The sequence below is a fragment of the Carassius gibelio genome, chromosome B16, assembly GCF_023724105.1.
Source record: "Carassius gibelio isolate Cgi1373 ecotype wild population from Czech Republic chromosome B16, carGib1.2-hapl.c, whole genome shotgun sequence".
Taxonomy (NCBI): domain Eukaryota; kingdom Metazoa; phylum Chordata; class Actinopteri; order Cypriniformes; family Cyprinidae; genus Carassius; species Carassius gibelio.
In genome coordinates this window covers 22,952,376-22,969,859 of record NC_068411.1, presented here as the reverse complement: position 1 = coordinate 22,969,859, position 17,484 = coordinate 22,952,376, and the positions used below count along the sequence as shown (strand labels likewise).

General features: G+C 37.6%; 1 protein-coding gene across 14 annotated transcripts in view; it reads left to right on the top strand.

Moving 5' to 3' along the window:
• The window catches only part of LOC127974396 (receptor-type tyrosine-protein phosphatase U), a 205,884-nt gene extending 192,412 nt beyond the window's left edge, over positions 1 to 13,472 (top strand). For 10 of the 14 annotated variants that reach the window (XM_052577622.1, XM_052577616.1, XM_052577627.1 and 7 more), the window contains 5 exons: positions 423 to 737; positions 1,877 to 2,002; positions 6,792 to 6,949; positions 9,242 to 9,377; positions 10,443 to 13,472. In XM_052577622.1, coding sequence (XP_052433582.1) covers positions 423 to 737; positions 1,877 to 2,002; positions 6,792 to 6,949; positions 9,242 to 9,377; positions 10,443 to 10,505 — 798 coding nt within the window. In that variant the 3' untranslated portion in view covers positions 10,506 to 13,472. The remainder of the gene's footprint in view (positions 1 to 422; positions 738 to 1,876; positions 2,003 to 6,791; positions 6,950 to 9,241; positions 9,378 to 10,442) is intronic. The other 4 variants (XM_052577615.1, XM_052577621.1, XM_052577626.1 and 1 more) reach the window with 1 other exon arrangement.
• Positions 13,473 to 17,484: the final 4,012 nt, after the last annotated feature.

Sequence of the window (17,484 nt, the reverse complement as noted above, 5' to 3'; positions counted from 1 at the left end):
TTATATACTATATAAAATATACTATAACAAATATAAGTTTTCATTTAAGTTTATGTTTTTGTGATAATATGTGATTGTCATTTTAAATTACATGTATTTATTTTATTTTAGTTGCCAACATTTCTTTAGTTTAGTTTATCTCATATTTTGTGTTGCATTTTGTTTGTTTTTTCATTTAACAAATTACTAAACATTTTCAGTTAAAAAAAAATGGATAGTTTTATCTTAGGCAAAACAGATGATATAAACACTGGTTTGAAATGTCTCATTCTGAACCTCTGAAACATTTTGATGTCATACACTTTAGATGCATTACAACAATAATAAACCCATTGACCAAGTCTCAAGCAACGAAAAAAAAAAAAAAAAAAATACTACAAATCCCGTCTTCAACATCAATGTTCCATTTCTGTTTCTTTCAGACGCTAAACTCGGTGACTCCTCATCTGGATGTGGAGGAGTGCAGCATTGCCTTGTTACCACGAAACCGCGAGAAGAACCGCAGCATGGACGTTCTCCCACCTGACAGGGCCCTGGCCTTCCTGGTGACCACTGAGGGAGAAAGTAACAACTACATTAATGCAGCACTGATGGATAGTTTCCACCGGCCTGCTGCCTTCATTGTAACCCCTCACCCGCTGCCCGGCACAACCTCTGACTTCTGGAGGCTGGTGTTTGACTACGGCTGCACCTCTGTGGTCATGCTGAATCAGCTGAACCAATCAAACTCTGCCTGGGTAAGTGAAAGCACCAGAAGTTCCACTAAAAACCACGCCCAAGAGGGCTTTGGGAGTTTTTCTTCAAAATACATCTTTATCGGTTGCCTTTTTGCATTCACATCATCACATGTCCTTTGAAGTCGCTTAAGCTATTTTGTCCCCAGCTCCTCTTAATCTCCCTGTGAAATGTTCTATATTCATAAGCCTATAGTCAAGTCTCATTTACATACAGCTTCCCTTTGAGTTTGCGGAGTGGCGTTCCGGTGCTCTTCTCGATCACGACTCTCTGAAAACCCTGACGTGCGCTAACATGCCGGCAGTTACTCAGTGTCACTCTCACAGTCGATCTGTTCCTTTTTTCTCTTTGTGGTGGATTAACGTCTCTCCCTCTTCTTCATTCGCATGATTGCTCTCTGCAGTCCATAAGTATTAATATTTATCACCTCACTTGCTTCACTGTCATTAATGTTCTTCCTCTTTCATGCCTATTCTCACCATCCCCGCCCATTTAATTTCAGCTCAGTTCGGTTTAGTAAGGCTACAGCGTTTCATATGTATGGATGGTGAATTCTAAGGCTGCAGTATATTCCAAATACAGATGAGTTAAAATATGGATGCATTTCATATCACATTCTTAGATTGAAATCCGTATGGGTTTTTAGATTATGGGGGTTGGCCTCTGACTGTCCTGCCTGATCATCATAATTTCAGCAGCTACACTGTAAAATATACTTCAGAAGCCTCTTCTTTCCAAAACCCATTTCCCTCTAGAACCTTTTTTTTTATTTTCCCATGCAGAATTTTATTTCCTCAGAACTCCAGTTCCCGTCAGAACACCTGTCACTGTAGAATCATTTTCCCTTCAGTAGATTTTTTAGTTCTCGATTCTTCCAGAATCCCACTCCTGCATAAACCCCTATTCCTTCTTAAATCACTTTCACCTCTTCAGAACCACTTTTCCTCCAGAATCCATCTCCCTTTTTTTCTCTATTCTTCTGTTTTTAGTTTTAACATTCCATGAAGTGAAAAAATTATTGAAACACTTTTGAAAGAAGCATGACCTTGAAAAAGTCAATATACTGTATATATTTATAGTGTATGTGTCTTCCTTATTTGTTACTTCCTATGTCTCATTGTGTTTTCTTCTATCTTTCCAGCCTTGTGTGCAGTACTGGCCCGAACCAGGTCTTCAGCAGTATGGTCCTATGCAAGTGGAGTTTCTGTCCATGTCTGCAGATGAGGACATCATCACCCGGCTTTTCCGGGTCAAAAATGTAACAAGAGTGAGTTCCATCAATGATAATTTATTTCTTACATATGTGTTTTTACCCCCCCTCACATTACTTCATTATATTGCAAGCCTAGCAGACCCTTAAGTTTACTCACTTCATCCTTTTGGGCTTCTAAAGGTAAAAAGTTATCCAGCTGTGCAAATGGGCCTTTCTAAAAATGGGAAGTAGATTCCAGTGTAATTTCCTGGGAGAATTCCTTGAATTACCACCACAGGGTTTTAATGATATTCAGCGATAATACATTTTTCATACCTTGGAACCGGTTGATCATTATGTTGTGCCATTTAACCGTCAGCTTAATTTTGAAAAGTGTGGAAATTGAGACTTTTATGTAATATTTAAAAAGCTTTGAAAGCGTTCTAGGGCCTTTTATATTACTCTGTTGGCTATTATGCCATGTTACATTCAGATCACGGTTTAATAGACTACAAGATAAAGTGGTATAATAAATAGAGTTTGTCAGTCCAATATATTTTGTCAGCCAAAGCTACAAGAGCAATTAAAGAACAGAGGAAAAGCTATTTCAAAATATCCATTTTCATACCATCAGCACATGACACTTCATATGGCGGCACTTTCTCAGGCAAGGACAGATGCTGAAATAAGTTTTCATAAGCCTGCAGATATGAAATATACATTAATGAGCATGCCACAGAATGTCATTTTTACCACTTTCAAGTTGCCCCAGCTTGTTATATTGGAAGGGCCAATTTTGTTCTGTTTTGCAATGCGATGTTTTATAGTAGTGCTCTTTGCCTAATGGATGCATGTTTTTTCTCTCAGCTCAATGTACTTTTGACAGATGTTACAGTGTTTTAATGTTTTGGCACGCAGTGTGTCTGTGGAGCGTAAGAAAAACTAAGGCGACTGAGTCAGGGGAAGGCATTTCCAGCACTGTAGAGGGAATCAAGGGGGTGTGTAGATGTGGATTTCAAATGTGACATCTCTATTACTTAGATTATGTGGTAGAGAATGTGTTATTGTTTTTGTAAGCTTCTGCTTTTAAAAGGTGCTCTTTCTGCATTGTTGCATATCTGCCGAAGATACTTGTGTTTTGAAAACCCTTATAAATATGGGCATTCATTGATTGTGATTATCCAGGAAATCTTGAATGTTAATGGAAAAATTAAATCTTGCATATTAGTTTAATCCTCCATATTATGTTTGATGCACTTGGTTTATTTAATGATTGATTGAACAATAGATAAACAAGACATGATTTGAAGGCTTGTTGGGTAAAGGATATTTTATTAGAAAATTAAAATTTTTCCAAACCTAAAAAAAGATTTCCGGCTAATCAACAGATAATTTTACAGGTGCATCTCAATTAATTAGAATGTTGTGGAAAAGTTAATTTATTTCAGTAATTCAACTCAAATTGTGAAACTCATGTATTAAATAACTTCAAAACACCTGCAAATGTTTGCTGAGCCTTCAAAATGGTCTCTCAGTTTGGCTCACTAGGCTACACAACCGTAGGGAAAGACTGCTGATCTGACAGTTGTCCAGAAGACAATCATTGACACCCTTCACATGGAGGGTAAGCCACAAACATTTATTGCCAAAGAAGCTGGCTGTTCACAGAGTGCTGTATCCAAGCATATTAACAGAAAGTTGAGTGGAAGGAAAAAGTGTGGAAGAAAAAGATGCACAACCAACCGAGAGAACCGCAGCCTTATGAGGATTGTCAAGCAAAATCGATTCAAGAATTTGAGTGAACTACGCAAGGAATGGACTGAAGCTGGGGTCAAGGCATCAAGAGCCACCCCACACAAACCTGTCAAAGAATTTGGCTACAGTCGTCATATTCTTCTTGTTAAGCCACTCCTGAACCACAGACAACATCAGAGGCATCTTACCTGGACTAAGGAGAAGAACAACTGGACTGTTTCCAGTGGTCCAAAGTCCTCTTTTCAGATGAGAGCAAGTTTTGTATTTCATTTGGAAACCAAGGTCCTAGAGTCTGGAGGAAGGGTGGAGAAGCTCATAGCCAAAGTTGTTGAAGTCCAGTGTTAAGTTTCCACAGTCTGTGTCAATTTGGGGTGAAATGTCATCTGCTGGTGTTGGTCCATTGTGTTTTTTGAAAACCAAAATCACTGCACCCATTTACCAAGAAATTTTGGAGCACTTCATGCTTCATGCTTCTGGTGACTAGCTTTTTGTAGATGCTGATTTAAGTTTTTGGCAGGATTTGGCACCTGCCCACACTGCCAAATAGGGTTGTGCCGATAGCCGATAGAATCGTGTATCGACGATAGTCTGAGATATCGACGTAAGCAGATTTCCGTGTTGATAGTCAAGACGATATTAGGCTCATTCTCATGTTAATGTATTAAATTATAATAATAATAACTATCACTATTTTTATTAGGCGACCTATTATAATTCGGCTATCAAACTTCCCAGCTATTTCACTTCAGCACCGCATTTCTCTCAAACACACACACACCGCGCGCAAAAGAGGATTAGAGCCTGTGGCCGCTGTAGAATTTGAAACGCTTTGACTTGGATAACTCGTTAAATCCATGAAATGAAAGAGATGGAAAACGAGGAGTTGGTGTCCCACACATTTAATGACTGGTACACGGCAACGCGCTCTTCTCATGCACGAGAGATTAACTCTTTCTTGGTTTACAAATAAAGTAAAGACAAAATAATAGCAAGGTGGCAGAGCGATCCACAGTGGTTTTCACAGTCCTTCTCTTAAAGACTGATCACTTAACTTATAATGCACACTATGCAGTGATGATGTAGAAGGACTACGTGAGAACCACTATGGATAAGTTCTATCTGCCACCTTGTTATTATTTTCATGCACTCCGCACTATAATGTGATTCATTCAAAATACAGTTTTGGCTGTTACAAAGTCTCCATCCTCAAACAGACGCACATCATCTGCAGATATAAGGTATTTCATTGCACTTTAACAAGTAATCTGAACGGTCTATATATGTGCAAAATTTTAAATGATCCCTCATTAACCGAGTTTAATGCCACAGTTATGTTAGAATGAGTTTCCTTCTTGTTTCTGTGGCTCGTAATGAGGCATGTGGTCCGGAGCGCTGTATGACAGATGGATCAGTTCAATTCAACTTTACTCCAGATATATGAACTTACCGGTTTTAAATACTTTATATTTAACATGTTCGTTTATGTCCAATATTAGTGTTCAACTTTTAATTTTCATCGTTGACTGATTTTGACTGATAACTTATGTGCGCAGACACAGCAGATTTCTCACAGCACGCACGAGATGACAGTTGTGTCTGACTATATAGGAACTAGCTGTTTTAAATACATTATTTTATATTTAACGTTAGTTTATCAGTATGTTTGAAAGTATATTTTTTAGATTATTGGTGATTCCAAAGGCTCTCTCGCACACCTGCGCGGTGTAAAATACCAAATAGTTATGCTATGACAAGAACAAAGAGTCTCTCTCTTGCTCCACACATGCACGATAATATCGTGTATCGTCGATCTCACGGGCTGATGATATGACAATCTGAAAAATGGTCATATCGGCAAACACTCCTGCCAAATGCACCTAAAGTTGGTTAAATGACCATTGTGTTGGTGTGCTTGACTGGCCAGCAATATATGGGGTATTGTCAAGAGAAAAATGAGAAACAAGAGACCAAAAAATGCAGATGAGCTGAAGGTCACTGTCAAAGAAACCTGGGATTCCATTCCACCTCAGCAGTGGCACAAACTGATCACCTCGATGCCATGCCAGTAATTAAAGCAAAATGAGCCCCTACTTAGTATTGAGTTCATGTAAAATAAATGAACATACTTTCCAGAAGGCCAACAATTCACTAAAAATTATTTTTTTATTGATCTAATGAAGTATTTTAATTAGATAGTGAATTGGTGGGGTTTTTTGTTAATGTGAGCCAAAATCATCACAATTAAAAGAACCAAAGACTTAAACTACTTCAGTCTGTGTGCAGTGAATTTATTTAATACATGAGTTTCAAATTTGAGTTGAATTACTGAAATAAATAAACTTTTCCACGCCATTCTAATTTATTGAGATGCACCTGTAAATTGTCAGCTTTGGGAACCAAGAAATAATCTGTTGGAACATCCTGTGAACTTAAAATTATTAGTGAGGGGTGTAACCAATTCCTGGTTTATGTTTAAAAAAAATATTTACTGGAAAAATTGTCCTTTTAATTACATTCTCTATTCTGTAAATCAGTTATGATATATGTAGCAAAGGTATGGTGCAATGTGTCTAAACGAACTATATAGAAAATGAACATGAATGAGAATCAGTAGGGATTATTATCAATGAAAATGGCTTGATTTTCATTTAAAATTGCTTTAATTTTAATATAACATCATAATACACCCTAATTTAACATCTTCTGGTGTGTATGTATGTCCTAGCAATTGTTTACAAATTGGAAGAACATTATTGGCAAAAAAATCATTATGTCAAACTTGTTAAAGTGTGTCGTTCACCTATGGTCAGTGCGCTCACTTCCTCACAGCAACCCTCAGGGCAGTTTTGGGGTGTGCCTCAGGGCTCTATATTAATTCCACCTGTGTTTCAAGCCAAAGCAGGCATGTGTTTCTTCCCCACCCAACTGAATCTCTTTCCCAGAAGACTCATTCATCAAAACCTAAACACTGCTGACTTGGCACTGCTGAGACCTCAGCATGGAGAACAGTCCTAGGCTACTGTACACATTCATAAACAAGCCCAAATGCACAGCTGGTGATGCATTACTGATCGTGACCTTTCCTTTTCCTCATCTCATCCATATGAAGCTGCAGGAGGGTCAGCTAGTCGTGTGCCAGTTCCAGTTCTTGCGCTGGTCTGCATATCGTGACGTGCCTGACTCCAAAAAGGCCTTCCTCAACCTGCTGGCCAGTGTGCAGAAGTGGCAGAGGGAGTGTGGGGAAGGTCGTACAGTAGTCCACTGCCTGTGAGTAGTACTGTTACACATCCCACACACAAACTAATTTGTTTGATTAATTTACAGCCTGCAAGTTCATTGTGAACAATGTCTCTTAAGTGATTTCATTGGATTTGTTACAATCTTAAAGTTTACATTTAGTTACTGTGTGTCTACAAACTTTTTGTTTACGTAGTCTTAATGCAAATAAATTAAGCAAACTTCCATTTTGCAAATGAAATTTGCACACAATTAAATTAGGTTGTGACAACTTGATCAAGAATTGTGTTGCATTAGCTGCTTTTAATTATCTAAACTGAACAAAAAGTTGCTCTTTTTGAGCGTATTACTTTTAATATTTCTTTGTTAAAGTTTTGGTTTGATTATTTGCATTCTGTCCATTGATTTCTGCTGCAGGGTGATACACACCTGCAACTGTATTTTATAATCTGTTATAAGCTATAATCACTGCTAATCAGATACAGACAAATGATACAAAAAAGCTTAATGGTACAGTCTTGTGGTGTGCTTAACTGCAACTTTTACTTCCGCCATGTGTCCTCTGCAGCGTGTCATTGATTGATGTTTCGCCAAGCAAATGATGCAAACAAATCTTTTTTTTTTTTTTTTCTTTTTTTTTTTTCTACTTGCCCAGTGAGATGTATGTCTAGACTAGCAGGTGCACTCTTCAATACAGGTAGTGGAAGATTTATGAGCCAGTGTGTTTTAAACACTTCTCAATTTGAGATTTTTAGGGCCCAAGCACAGCAGTGCGAGGATCCTATTGGAATTGCACCGTTTATATTATCTTGTAATTTATTCGGTAATAAAGGTTTGCCATTAAATTTAGTGTGAATGTAAATTGAAGTGGCCACATCCAACATGTAAAGTAGAATTGGAGCCACAGAAAGTGGAGTTTACTGGAGTTCACACTACTTTCAAATATTGGGATTGTTATAAATTTCTTTAAATAAATTAATAATTTTTTTTAGCAAGTATATATTAAATTGATAAAAAAAGTACAATCGATTATTATTTCAATTAATAAAAAAAATATAATAATATTTCACAATATTACTGCATTTTTGGTCAAATAAATGAAGCCTGGATGAACATACAGTAAGAGATGTTAAAATGTAAAAAATTCTACAGGCTCCAAGCTTTTGAATGACGGTGTACAGTACTGTACATCTGATTCATTGTTTCAGTTTTGAATGGTGTGCAATCCTACAATAAGCCATAAGCTCCTACATATCATATACAGTCAATAGAAAGCCAAATCAAATATGATAGAACAGAATGGGAAGATAAAAGCATTGTAATAACATCAAAGAGCAGAAATAAATGAACTAATCAAATAGCAGTTACACTGAACGACAAAAATTAAGAGATAAAAGACTAGGCACAAGAGAACTGATGATAGGAATATTCCATTTTGTAATATTTTACCATTTGTGTGATCTGAAAATGACATATAAACTGTGATTGGCCACAGATAAATGTCACAGGGCATTTCATAAGAGCACGTGGACAGTCCATCAGGTCACGTTCCTGCTTTGCATATTGTTGTGACAGCCGTTGTGCCCTTGAACAACACACTTAATCCTTGTCTCCTCACAGTGTTATCTGTGTGTGCAGTGACCCGTATCTCTGTTTGCCACTGAGCCAGATAAGTGATATTATATGCATTATTTATTTCTGTGTATATTTGCAAACAAATCATGAACAACATTCTGACATGAACAATTAAACGAACCAAACGGCTCTCAAATAAAATCGTTTTCTAAACGGGGACACACTTCACTCATACCCAGACTCGCTGATCTTAGCCCAGGTGTTATCATGGTCATTATCCTTTTAAACGCACGCTTCACTTTCCCCTCCTGCCCACCGAGCCACCTCATCTGGAACGCCAGGCACGAATTTGCTTCCCATCGCCGCCCAGAAGCACATCACTCAAAACTGTCACACCAACCACAGGCAGAGAGAAGAGATTATGGAGATGAAATCAATTATGCTTTAATATAGAACAGCGCAGGCCTTTCTCAGCTCTAAATCCAGAGCTGCCAAAGCACTGACTTCGATTGATTATCTCACCATTGACTCATCTAGCTGCCGCCGTCGTGCCGTACGCATACATAGCAGAAGACCTCTTCAGACGGCTCTTTGTATGCCTCTCATGCAGTCTGGTTTTATATTAACTAGATATGTGGAATTTCTGCTGTAGACTGAATATCAGTATGCAGCGCAGCCAGATCTGTTTCTCCTCTTGTCTCTTCTTGGCTCATGACAGCCGGGCTTGTTGTTTTCTTGTCTGTCTAGGAACGGTGGTGGCCGCAGCGGAATGTATTGTGCTAGCAACATCCTGATGGAAATGATTCAGTACCAGAACATGGTGGACGTCTTCTATGCCGTCAAGACCCTGCGTAACGCTAAGCCCAACATGGTGGAGACACTGGTGGGTACAAAAGTCCAGGACTAGTGAAATCGTACTATAGCAGATCTATTCAGAGCCAGAATAAAGAGATTATTTGTTGCAAAAAAATAAGACGAATCACAAAAGGCAGTCTTGCCTTTGAAGTAAATGGCCGGTTGTCAAAAGCATCAGTTTTGCTACAGTCCATTCAGTAGAAAAGGGTTTATCCAGAAAATCCACAGGCCCACTCGCTTTTTCTTGGGCCCAATGAGAAGCTAGCAGGGGGTTTTCATCTTTTGGAGAGAGCCCCAAAAATGATGGAAATATAGAAAAGTGGCTTTATAGATTATCTATAAAAACATAATGTTAATTTAATTTTTTTTTTTTTTTTTTTTATAAACTTGACCCTGACTGAAATCTATTCTATTTTTATTCTTTCACTCGTTTTCTTTTTATAAAGAAATAAAAATAAAACGGACCCTCTGACATTAGCATTCCCTATTCTTTCTCTATTCCACCTACTTGTTTTCTTTTGATTTATTATAACAAAATTACCCACTAACACTAGCGTTCCCTATTCTTTCTCTATTCCATCTACTTGTTTTCCTTTGATTTATAATAAAAAATGACCCTCTAACACTACCGTTCTCTATTCTTTTTCTTTTCTTTCAGCTTTTTCTTTTTATTAAAAAAATACCCTCTAATACTAGCTTTCTCTATTCTGCCTGCTTGTTTTCTTTTTATTTATTATAAAAAAGAAAAAAACCTTTCTATGTGTACTGCATTAAACTATCCGAGACACAGCATTTTCAAGTTATCGTTCTGTTTTGGTTTTGATTGCTTCTATTGTCCTCATTTGTAAGTCCCTTTGGATAAAAGCTTCTACTAAATGACTGAATGTAAATGTAATGTGAAATTTAAAAGAGAACTAAATTGTCTGCAAAAAAAAACTAAAACCATATGCAGATAGAATAAATTAGTATGAATAATGGATTTCTGATATAAAGTCTTAAAGAACAGTATTCTGACCCCAAACCATTGAACAGTAGGATTCACACTCAATTTATTGCCCTAATTCTCTGATTTCTCTGTGTCTGTGTGATGCAGGAGCAGTACCGTTTCTGTTATGAGCTGGTTCTGGAGTATTTGGACTGCTTGGAGGTCAGATAGCGGAATCCCCCCCCCCCCCCCCATCCCACCATGCTGACTTCACTGCATGGAGCAGGACCACCGGCAGGCTCACTTTCACACCCTCAATCACCTCTGCTTACCTTCTTTCTTTCCAGATCCTAAAGCTAAAGGAAGAAGATGGTTAAAAAAAAAACAAAAAAAACAAATTTCGAGTTGAGTTTTCTGCCTTTTTACCCCAAACATCTAAATATGTTCACCCTTCTGTGTCATGGCTGTATTTTCGGTTTGGGATATTTTCAGCATATTTTCCTCAGAACTGTGAGCAATTCCAGAGCCTTGCTTGGTGCGGTGTGGTTGGTTTAGCTCTGCTCGCAGAGATAGTGAGCCGTTTGTAAAAACGGCAGCTTTATTTTACACCTGCCTGTTTCTCACTGGCTGGACTGAAGAGCAGAAATAAACATCACTTGGAGAAGATTTCTTCATGTGCAGCACAGTGGAGCAGAGTCGGGCGCCTTTACTGCTCTTAAAAGGAGTCGGGTACCTGTCGTGCCCCTTAAAAAGCGCCAAAAGGACAAACACACACATGCATGCACACACAGATTCAACCAGCAGACAGCTTTCCATCAACTGCCTATCAAGATGCTGATGCCTCTTCAACGCTGTTTCTCCCTCATGGGTACTTTTCTCTGAAGATTGGTTCTTGTATCATTGGAGGTGGAGTTTATTACTATATACAGTGCCATATGTCTCAAGAGGAGATTGACAGGAGAGTTGGGCGGCCACCTTGCCCCACTGTGGCTTTCCTATATTGTTGTGACTGTTGTCTTTTTTCCTCTCACTTGTATATATATATACTTAACGTCTGCTGGAAATCTCTTACGTCTTAAGGTGTAAGTCTCAAGTGCTAACAGTGGCCCTGTGTGCTTAAAGGAAAGGAAGTACATTAACAAGGGGCAGACGTGATGGCATTCTAAAGCTTGCGGTGGATTACACCCTGACCTTTATCCTCTCACTCAATGCTTCTGAGCGAGCGCAGTTAATAGTCTTTTTACAACAGCGCTGTGAAACGGGAACGGAGGCGAAACTGTGTCAGAAGCGAGGAGAAAGAGACCAAAAGGAACACCGGCAATCTTCTTCTATTCACTTGTAACTATTTATCGGACTGACTCGTGTTCTTTGAGTGAATTTGTTTAACAATTGTGCAGCTTTGTGTGTACAGCTGAATCCAAGGCTCGAGATTTTTCAAAGCATTTCTTTAAGTTGACGTTTACAGTCCATTTCTGTTGCATTGCAGTATGTGGTGGGCTTTATTCGCCACTTTAATAGCTGGATAAACAATGCTTTATCATCTGTTTGTCAAGTGTGCATTTTAATGTATGGAACGGTTTTTTTTTTTCAAGCATCAGATGTCTAATACCATGTTAGCTAGTCAGATTTCTGTCACATTTTAAAATAGTAATTTTGGCCTTTCATGCCTCAGAGGATTATTATTAAAGCTATACGTTTGGTATATATAACAAAAATATGTTTTTGTTTTTGCTCCACTCCTACTGAGCAACAGTTATTTTATGCTATATTTTTTATTATATTTTTTTTACGCTTTCAGATTTTTTGTTGCCACATTATAAAAGCATATAAATCTGGCTTTTAAACTTGATTTAAACATTTCCCAAAGATTGGTAACAGGGTTACCAACAAATTCCCCATAGAAAAAACATGAAAAACAGCTTGTATCAAAATCGATGTGACCTTCTGAGGGTGAAAATCAACCTTCTTTCACTGTCTTTTGGTTGAAATAAGTGAAAGAGCTTCAGGCTGTAATTTGTAATTAGTTTGTGGAAGGTGCCAGACACTTTAGTGCAGTAAGTAGAACCGACAGCCAGGTGTTGAGTGATAAAAATACCAAACCATAGTTACCACCATTGAAAATTACAGTAGTTTAAACTAAAAGCACTAAATAAAATGGTATCCACATCAGTATTACAAACACGCATCTCTCCAATTGTTATGACCCCTAACTGTGAAATTGCCATATCAGCAAGATGCCAAGTTAGCAAACCACAGAGGCGTTTTCTCAATGATTACATTACTCCGCATAAACCATCTCAGATGTCAGCCTGCCTCAGTCCACACTGACTGACGGCTCTCTGATGGTGTTCACAAGCTCTTGTAGTTAAGAGGGACAGTTCGCTCAAAAATGAGAAATCTGTTCCAAACGTGACTTTATTTCCACTGTAAAACACAAAGGATTTGGGACGATAGGATGACAGAATTTTCATTTTTAGACAAACTGTTGTTCTAAGGGAGCCAGAGAAAATATTGATTTGACAGATTACACAGACAATGTTCTGACTATTTTTTTTTTCACCCAATCCCCCTTTGGACTTGCTTGGAAAGTGCCTGGACACTCAGATTTCAAGTGGAAAGTATGTGTACATATAGATGTATATTTGTGTTCTGTGAATAGTATGTGAATAAAGTTTGTTCGACCAGATTTAACAATTTAAAAGTAATAGAAAGAGTTGAATGTACTGTTTAAGACCTGTTTCCTGAACATGCCGCCAAAAGATCTGACACATGCTCAGTCAGCTGAGGAGGATTTCTAAAAGCCATCCCAAAGTCGCCCATTCAGTCACTTTAAAACCTTCCAATTCATTTTTTTTTTTTTTTTTTTTTTTTTATATAACCATGCTCATTCCAAAGACATTAGCCAACTTCTAATGGTCTCTATATTCACTTCTATGCTAATACCGCTTAACTATCCCTAGTGTGTCACTATGAGAGAGGAAGCTGTTGAGCCAGGTCCTTGTTCTTTGTGACTTTTGTTTGTTCATTCGTTTCCTTCCAAGTGTTTCTGTATGATACTGAATGATCTGGAAAAGAACTGTGTTTTTGACCATGTGTTTGTGGGACAGGAAGCGGACACAGAGGCGTATATCTCTTGGGGAACTGAGGGTTGGGGTGGGATGGGTGTTCAAACAACAATAAAATGTTCTAAGACTGTAATTGTGTTATTGGAGCAATCATTTCTTCAAACTCTCATGTTCATAGGTAACATTTAGAACAGTTAAATGGACTTGGCGTTATGGCATAGCAACGAAAAACTATTTTAAAATCTTAATTGTTAATGTTCATTTCTACATGTATATTTGAAGTTGTGTGCATTAGTATACAATGTATTTTCAACTAACATGAATTAACAATGAACAATATTGAATTCAAACATCAATTTTGTGCATATTTTGTGTAAAAATAAGTATAAATTTAAAAAAAAGTTGAGAATATTTATTGTCATTGTGTTATGAAATACCCATTTTACAGTATTTCACAATATCTTTTAAATACTCATTCAAGTCATACAAGGCAACACTATATAGCAGGACCCAGATTAAACAAACCCTGCAATATGTATACCCAAATCAATGTTTCCTGTTCACAGCTTTATTTGTTTCGTCACCTTATCTGTGTTTATTTTGTGATAATGACAGGCCGGCTGTACATTATCCCTTGCTTATTGTTAACATTGTTTATAAGAAGTCATGGCATTTGCAACTGTGCATTGTGGAATTGAAAGCCATTACCGGGCAGACAGTCCATAATTATGTGGAGTCTGGGAGAGAATTGAGGGTTCCGATTGTTCTTGGGCACATCCTAAATGGAACTTGAACAGAAAGACTCTGACCGCACTGACATTTCAGATCAGCTCTTGTGGGATGGTCTCAGAGTCTCTGCTGATTCATTAGCTTCTCTCGCCCCTTTTAGACCACCGTCTACATCTGCCTCTCCATCCTTCCCTTCTGTCCTTTCTCAGTCTGGTGGTTCTTATCACTGTCTTTCTATCTCTGTAATGTCTATTTTTGTACTCGATCTCTCTTTGCGCACGCTCTGGTTCTCTCAGCCACTCCTTTTTTGTATCCCCCCTTTTCTGCCGTGGATGTGAGGTGGCTGCAGACCGCAGTCTTTCTCCTATGACATACAGTAGCTCAGGGAGGAGATGTGAATTATTCAATAGGACTGCAAAGTGATCCAGTGTTGGAGCTTAAAGACATGCCAGATTAATTAGAGGACAAGACCTCCTCTGTCATAGCGCATATTGTGAACTGCAGTGTGAGGAGTTGCTAGCTAAAAGTAGCAATCCTACTAACTACATCTTTCTTTGGTGTGACAGCTGAGCTGTTTTCAACCCTTTGTAGGTTTTTATAAGAACAAGCTATTTTTTTCCAGCAAAATGTTACGTTACTGTTTTCATTTTGCTTTGTATTGAGCAGACAGATTTATAACTGTGCGAGGTAGTCTAATTCAGTCTAAAATGTACTTTCTAACCCCATTAATAGTTTAGTGAATTGGGTTCATTTAAATGGTTTATATAAGTAGATTGGTTAAACTGGCTAAATTTTGCTTTTTTAATTTTGAAATGGTTTAATGCAGCTGTTCTTGACTGTTTTTTTTTTTTTTTCGAATCAGTTACATACTCATTTTAGGGCCGTTTATTTTATTTTTTTTATTATTTTATTTTTTACTGTAGCTATCAGTATAATAAAACTGCTCTAAACTTATAGTGATGTATTTCTTTAGGCCACCCTAGACGTTAGTATGACAAAAATACAAGAGGTTTGAATTATGAATGGATTATTGAATAAAACATGATGAAAAAAATTATTCATGATGATCTTCTCAAGTGAACACAATGTTTATGAACTGTGAATCCTATAAATACAACTGGAAGAAGTAAAAAGCTAAATGTAGTCTATAAATGAACTACACCATTAGTCTTTCGACAGCTCTTTCAGTCTTCACTTAAATACATTTCAGTATCAATGATACTTGTGAAAATTCAGTATCATTTTTCATAAATCAGTGGAAGTGCAATTGCTGGGTGTAATCTAAATATGGCTGAATGTCACCTAATTCATATTCATGATCCAGAGCAATGCTGATGCGCCTACCGCTTTATAGCATTTATAATGCTGGTAGTTCTTGAACTTTAACCCTTGATATCCATTTATTAAAGAATAATTGTTTTTGAACTAGATAAATACAGCTTTTTAAAAAAAATATGAATAAATGTTTAGCCTCTGTGTTACATTTTCATCAACATCAATTTAGCATTTATGGATTTAATGGATTTATTTTTTCTTTTCCCTTTATCTTCCTTTTTTTGAACATGCATTTAAATAAATAAATAAATAGAGTAAACCTCTTGTTATTCATTCCTTGAAAAGAAAAAAGTATCCTATCAGAATTCAGAATGGAAAATGTTCCCTCATTCTTCCAAAAGAATCCTTCAGCATTCTGTTACCATTGCAATTTTGCCCCTCTTTGAGGTTCTTCAGACATTCTGCAGATCTGGGGCCACAGATGCTAATCTTCTGTCCTTGGAGAGGTCATACAGTAGACACTCTGTCTCTCCCATCTTTATCCCGTCTCTGTTTTCATGCTGTGGTTCTTAAACTCACAGATGTAAGTGCCAGTGCTCTCCTCTGGGCTTTGAAGTGTTACTTCTCTATGCAAATTCTAGGTTTGCTATGTATAAAGCAAACACTTACCAACAAATGTTTGCTTTGCAGTCGTAATCTCTTCCCGATGCTGTGTAGAGCAGGTGGGAACCTTCTAGGCGCTGCGGTTCGGTGCCTTGTAAAGTGGGTAGAAGAGACCCCAGCCAGATGGCCTGGTTTTGGACGTTCCTGCTTGACAGATCCTATGGTCGTCCAAACGTGCCCTCTTATCTCGTCCGGTTTGTACGTGCAGGGCTCTCTGGAGGGGGTTGAGCAACCTGTTGTTCCAGCTCAGCGCCCAGGATATAGAGTACACATAGCTTGGAGGCAGATAGCCAAGTGCAGTGGACACATGGATGAGTTCCATTCCTCCATTTCTTTATCTTCCCTCCACCCCGTGAATCTCCAAAACCTGTTACAGAGCGATGGCTCGCTGTATGAGCTAGGCACAGGTCCGCACCATCTGTTTCTCTTCAGCTTATCTGTGTGAGATATGCTGCTCTGTTTATCATGTGAGGCTTTCGCTGTTAATGCAAAAAAAGCACTTGTTTTCTTTTCAGGAAAGAATGGATGGTGCGCTTAAAGGGCATCCCTGATTAACTCCTTTGAAGCTATGGAAACTGAATTATTTCCTGTTTATTAATTATGGTATACTCTGAATTTTTTATGTTTAGTTGTTACTTTAAGTTTTCTATTTGAGTCTTTATTAGAAGATCCAATAACAGTTTAGCTCTTCTCTTTTTACCAAGATTTTCTTCTTCAACTAATAAGAGAAAATATGGTTTCTGAACACCAAATTAGCATATTACAATGATTTCTCAAGGATCTTGTCATGCTACCACACTGATTGTTTGAGCTAGTTTTCCTACTAGATACCAACAGTTTGACCGATGACCAAAATAATGATTTATTGATAAACAAAATGAGCTTAATAACTGCCTTGTATATAAAATGTAAATCTGAACATATAAATGGAGCTTATTTACAGACTGATAATTATGACTGCACATAATACGATCTAAAAACTCTTCAAGCACTTGATCAAAAACCATTCATGCACTTAACATACTCCCTACTATGGCCATTATAAAATCTACTCCCTACTGCTTTAGCTTAGCTTTGTTAACCTCTGTACTAGCTCATATTTTTCTGGTTAAAACGGAAAGCTGAAGCACCCTATTGTTAGTCTCTACTTTGGTTGACTTGTCTGTCCTCGTTTGTAATTCTCTTTAGATAAAAGCATCTGCTCGATAATAAACAGCCTAATGTGAAACAGCTTTCGAATAGTTGTATAAATGTTACAAAATCTTGTTCTGATATTTTATGCTAAAGAAACATTTTTGAGTGTGTGAGCCGTTTATGAATAGAAATCCTATACCAAGGGCAGAACTTCAGAAAGTGTCCACCTACCATTAAAGGCAAAACTTTGAGAAAATAGAAAAACTTTTGATGGCTTGGCTTTTACAATTTTCTCTCAGAAATTGATTCATCTTGCACTCTAGCAACATTTCATGAATTTAGAA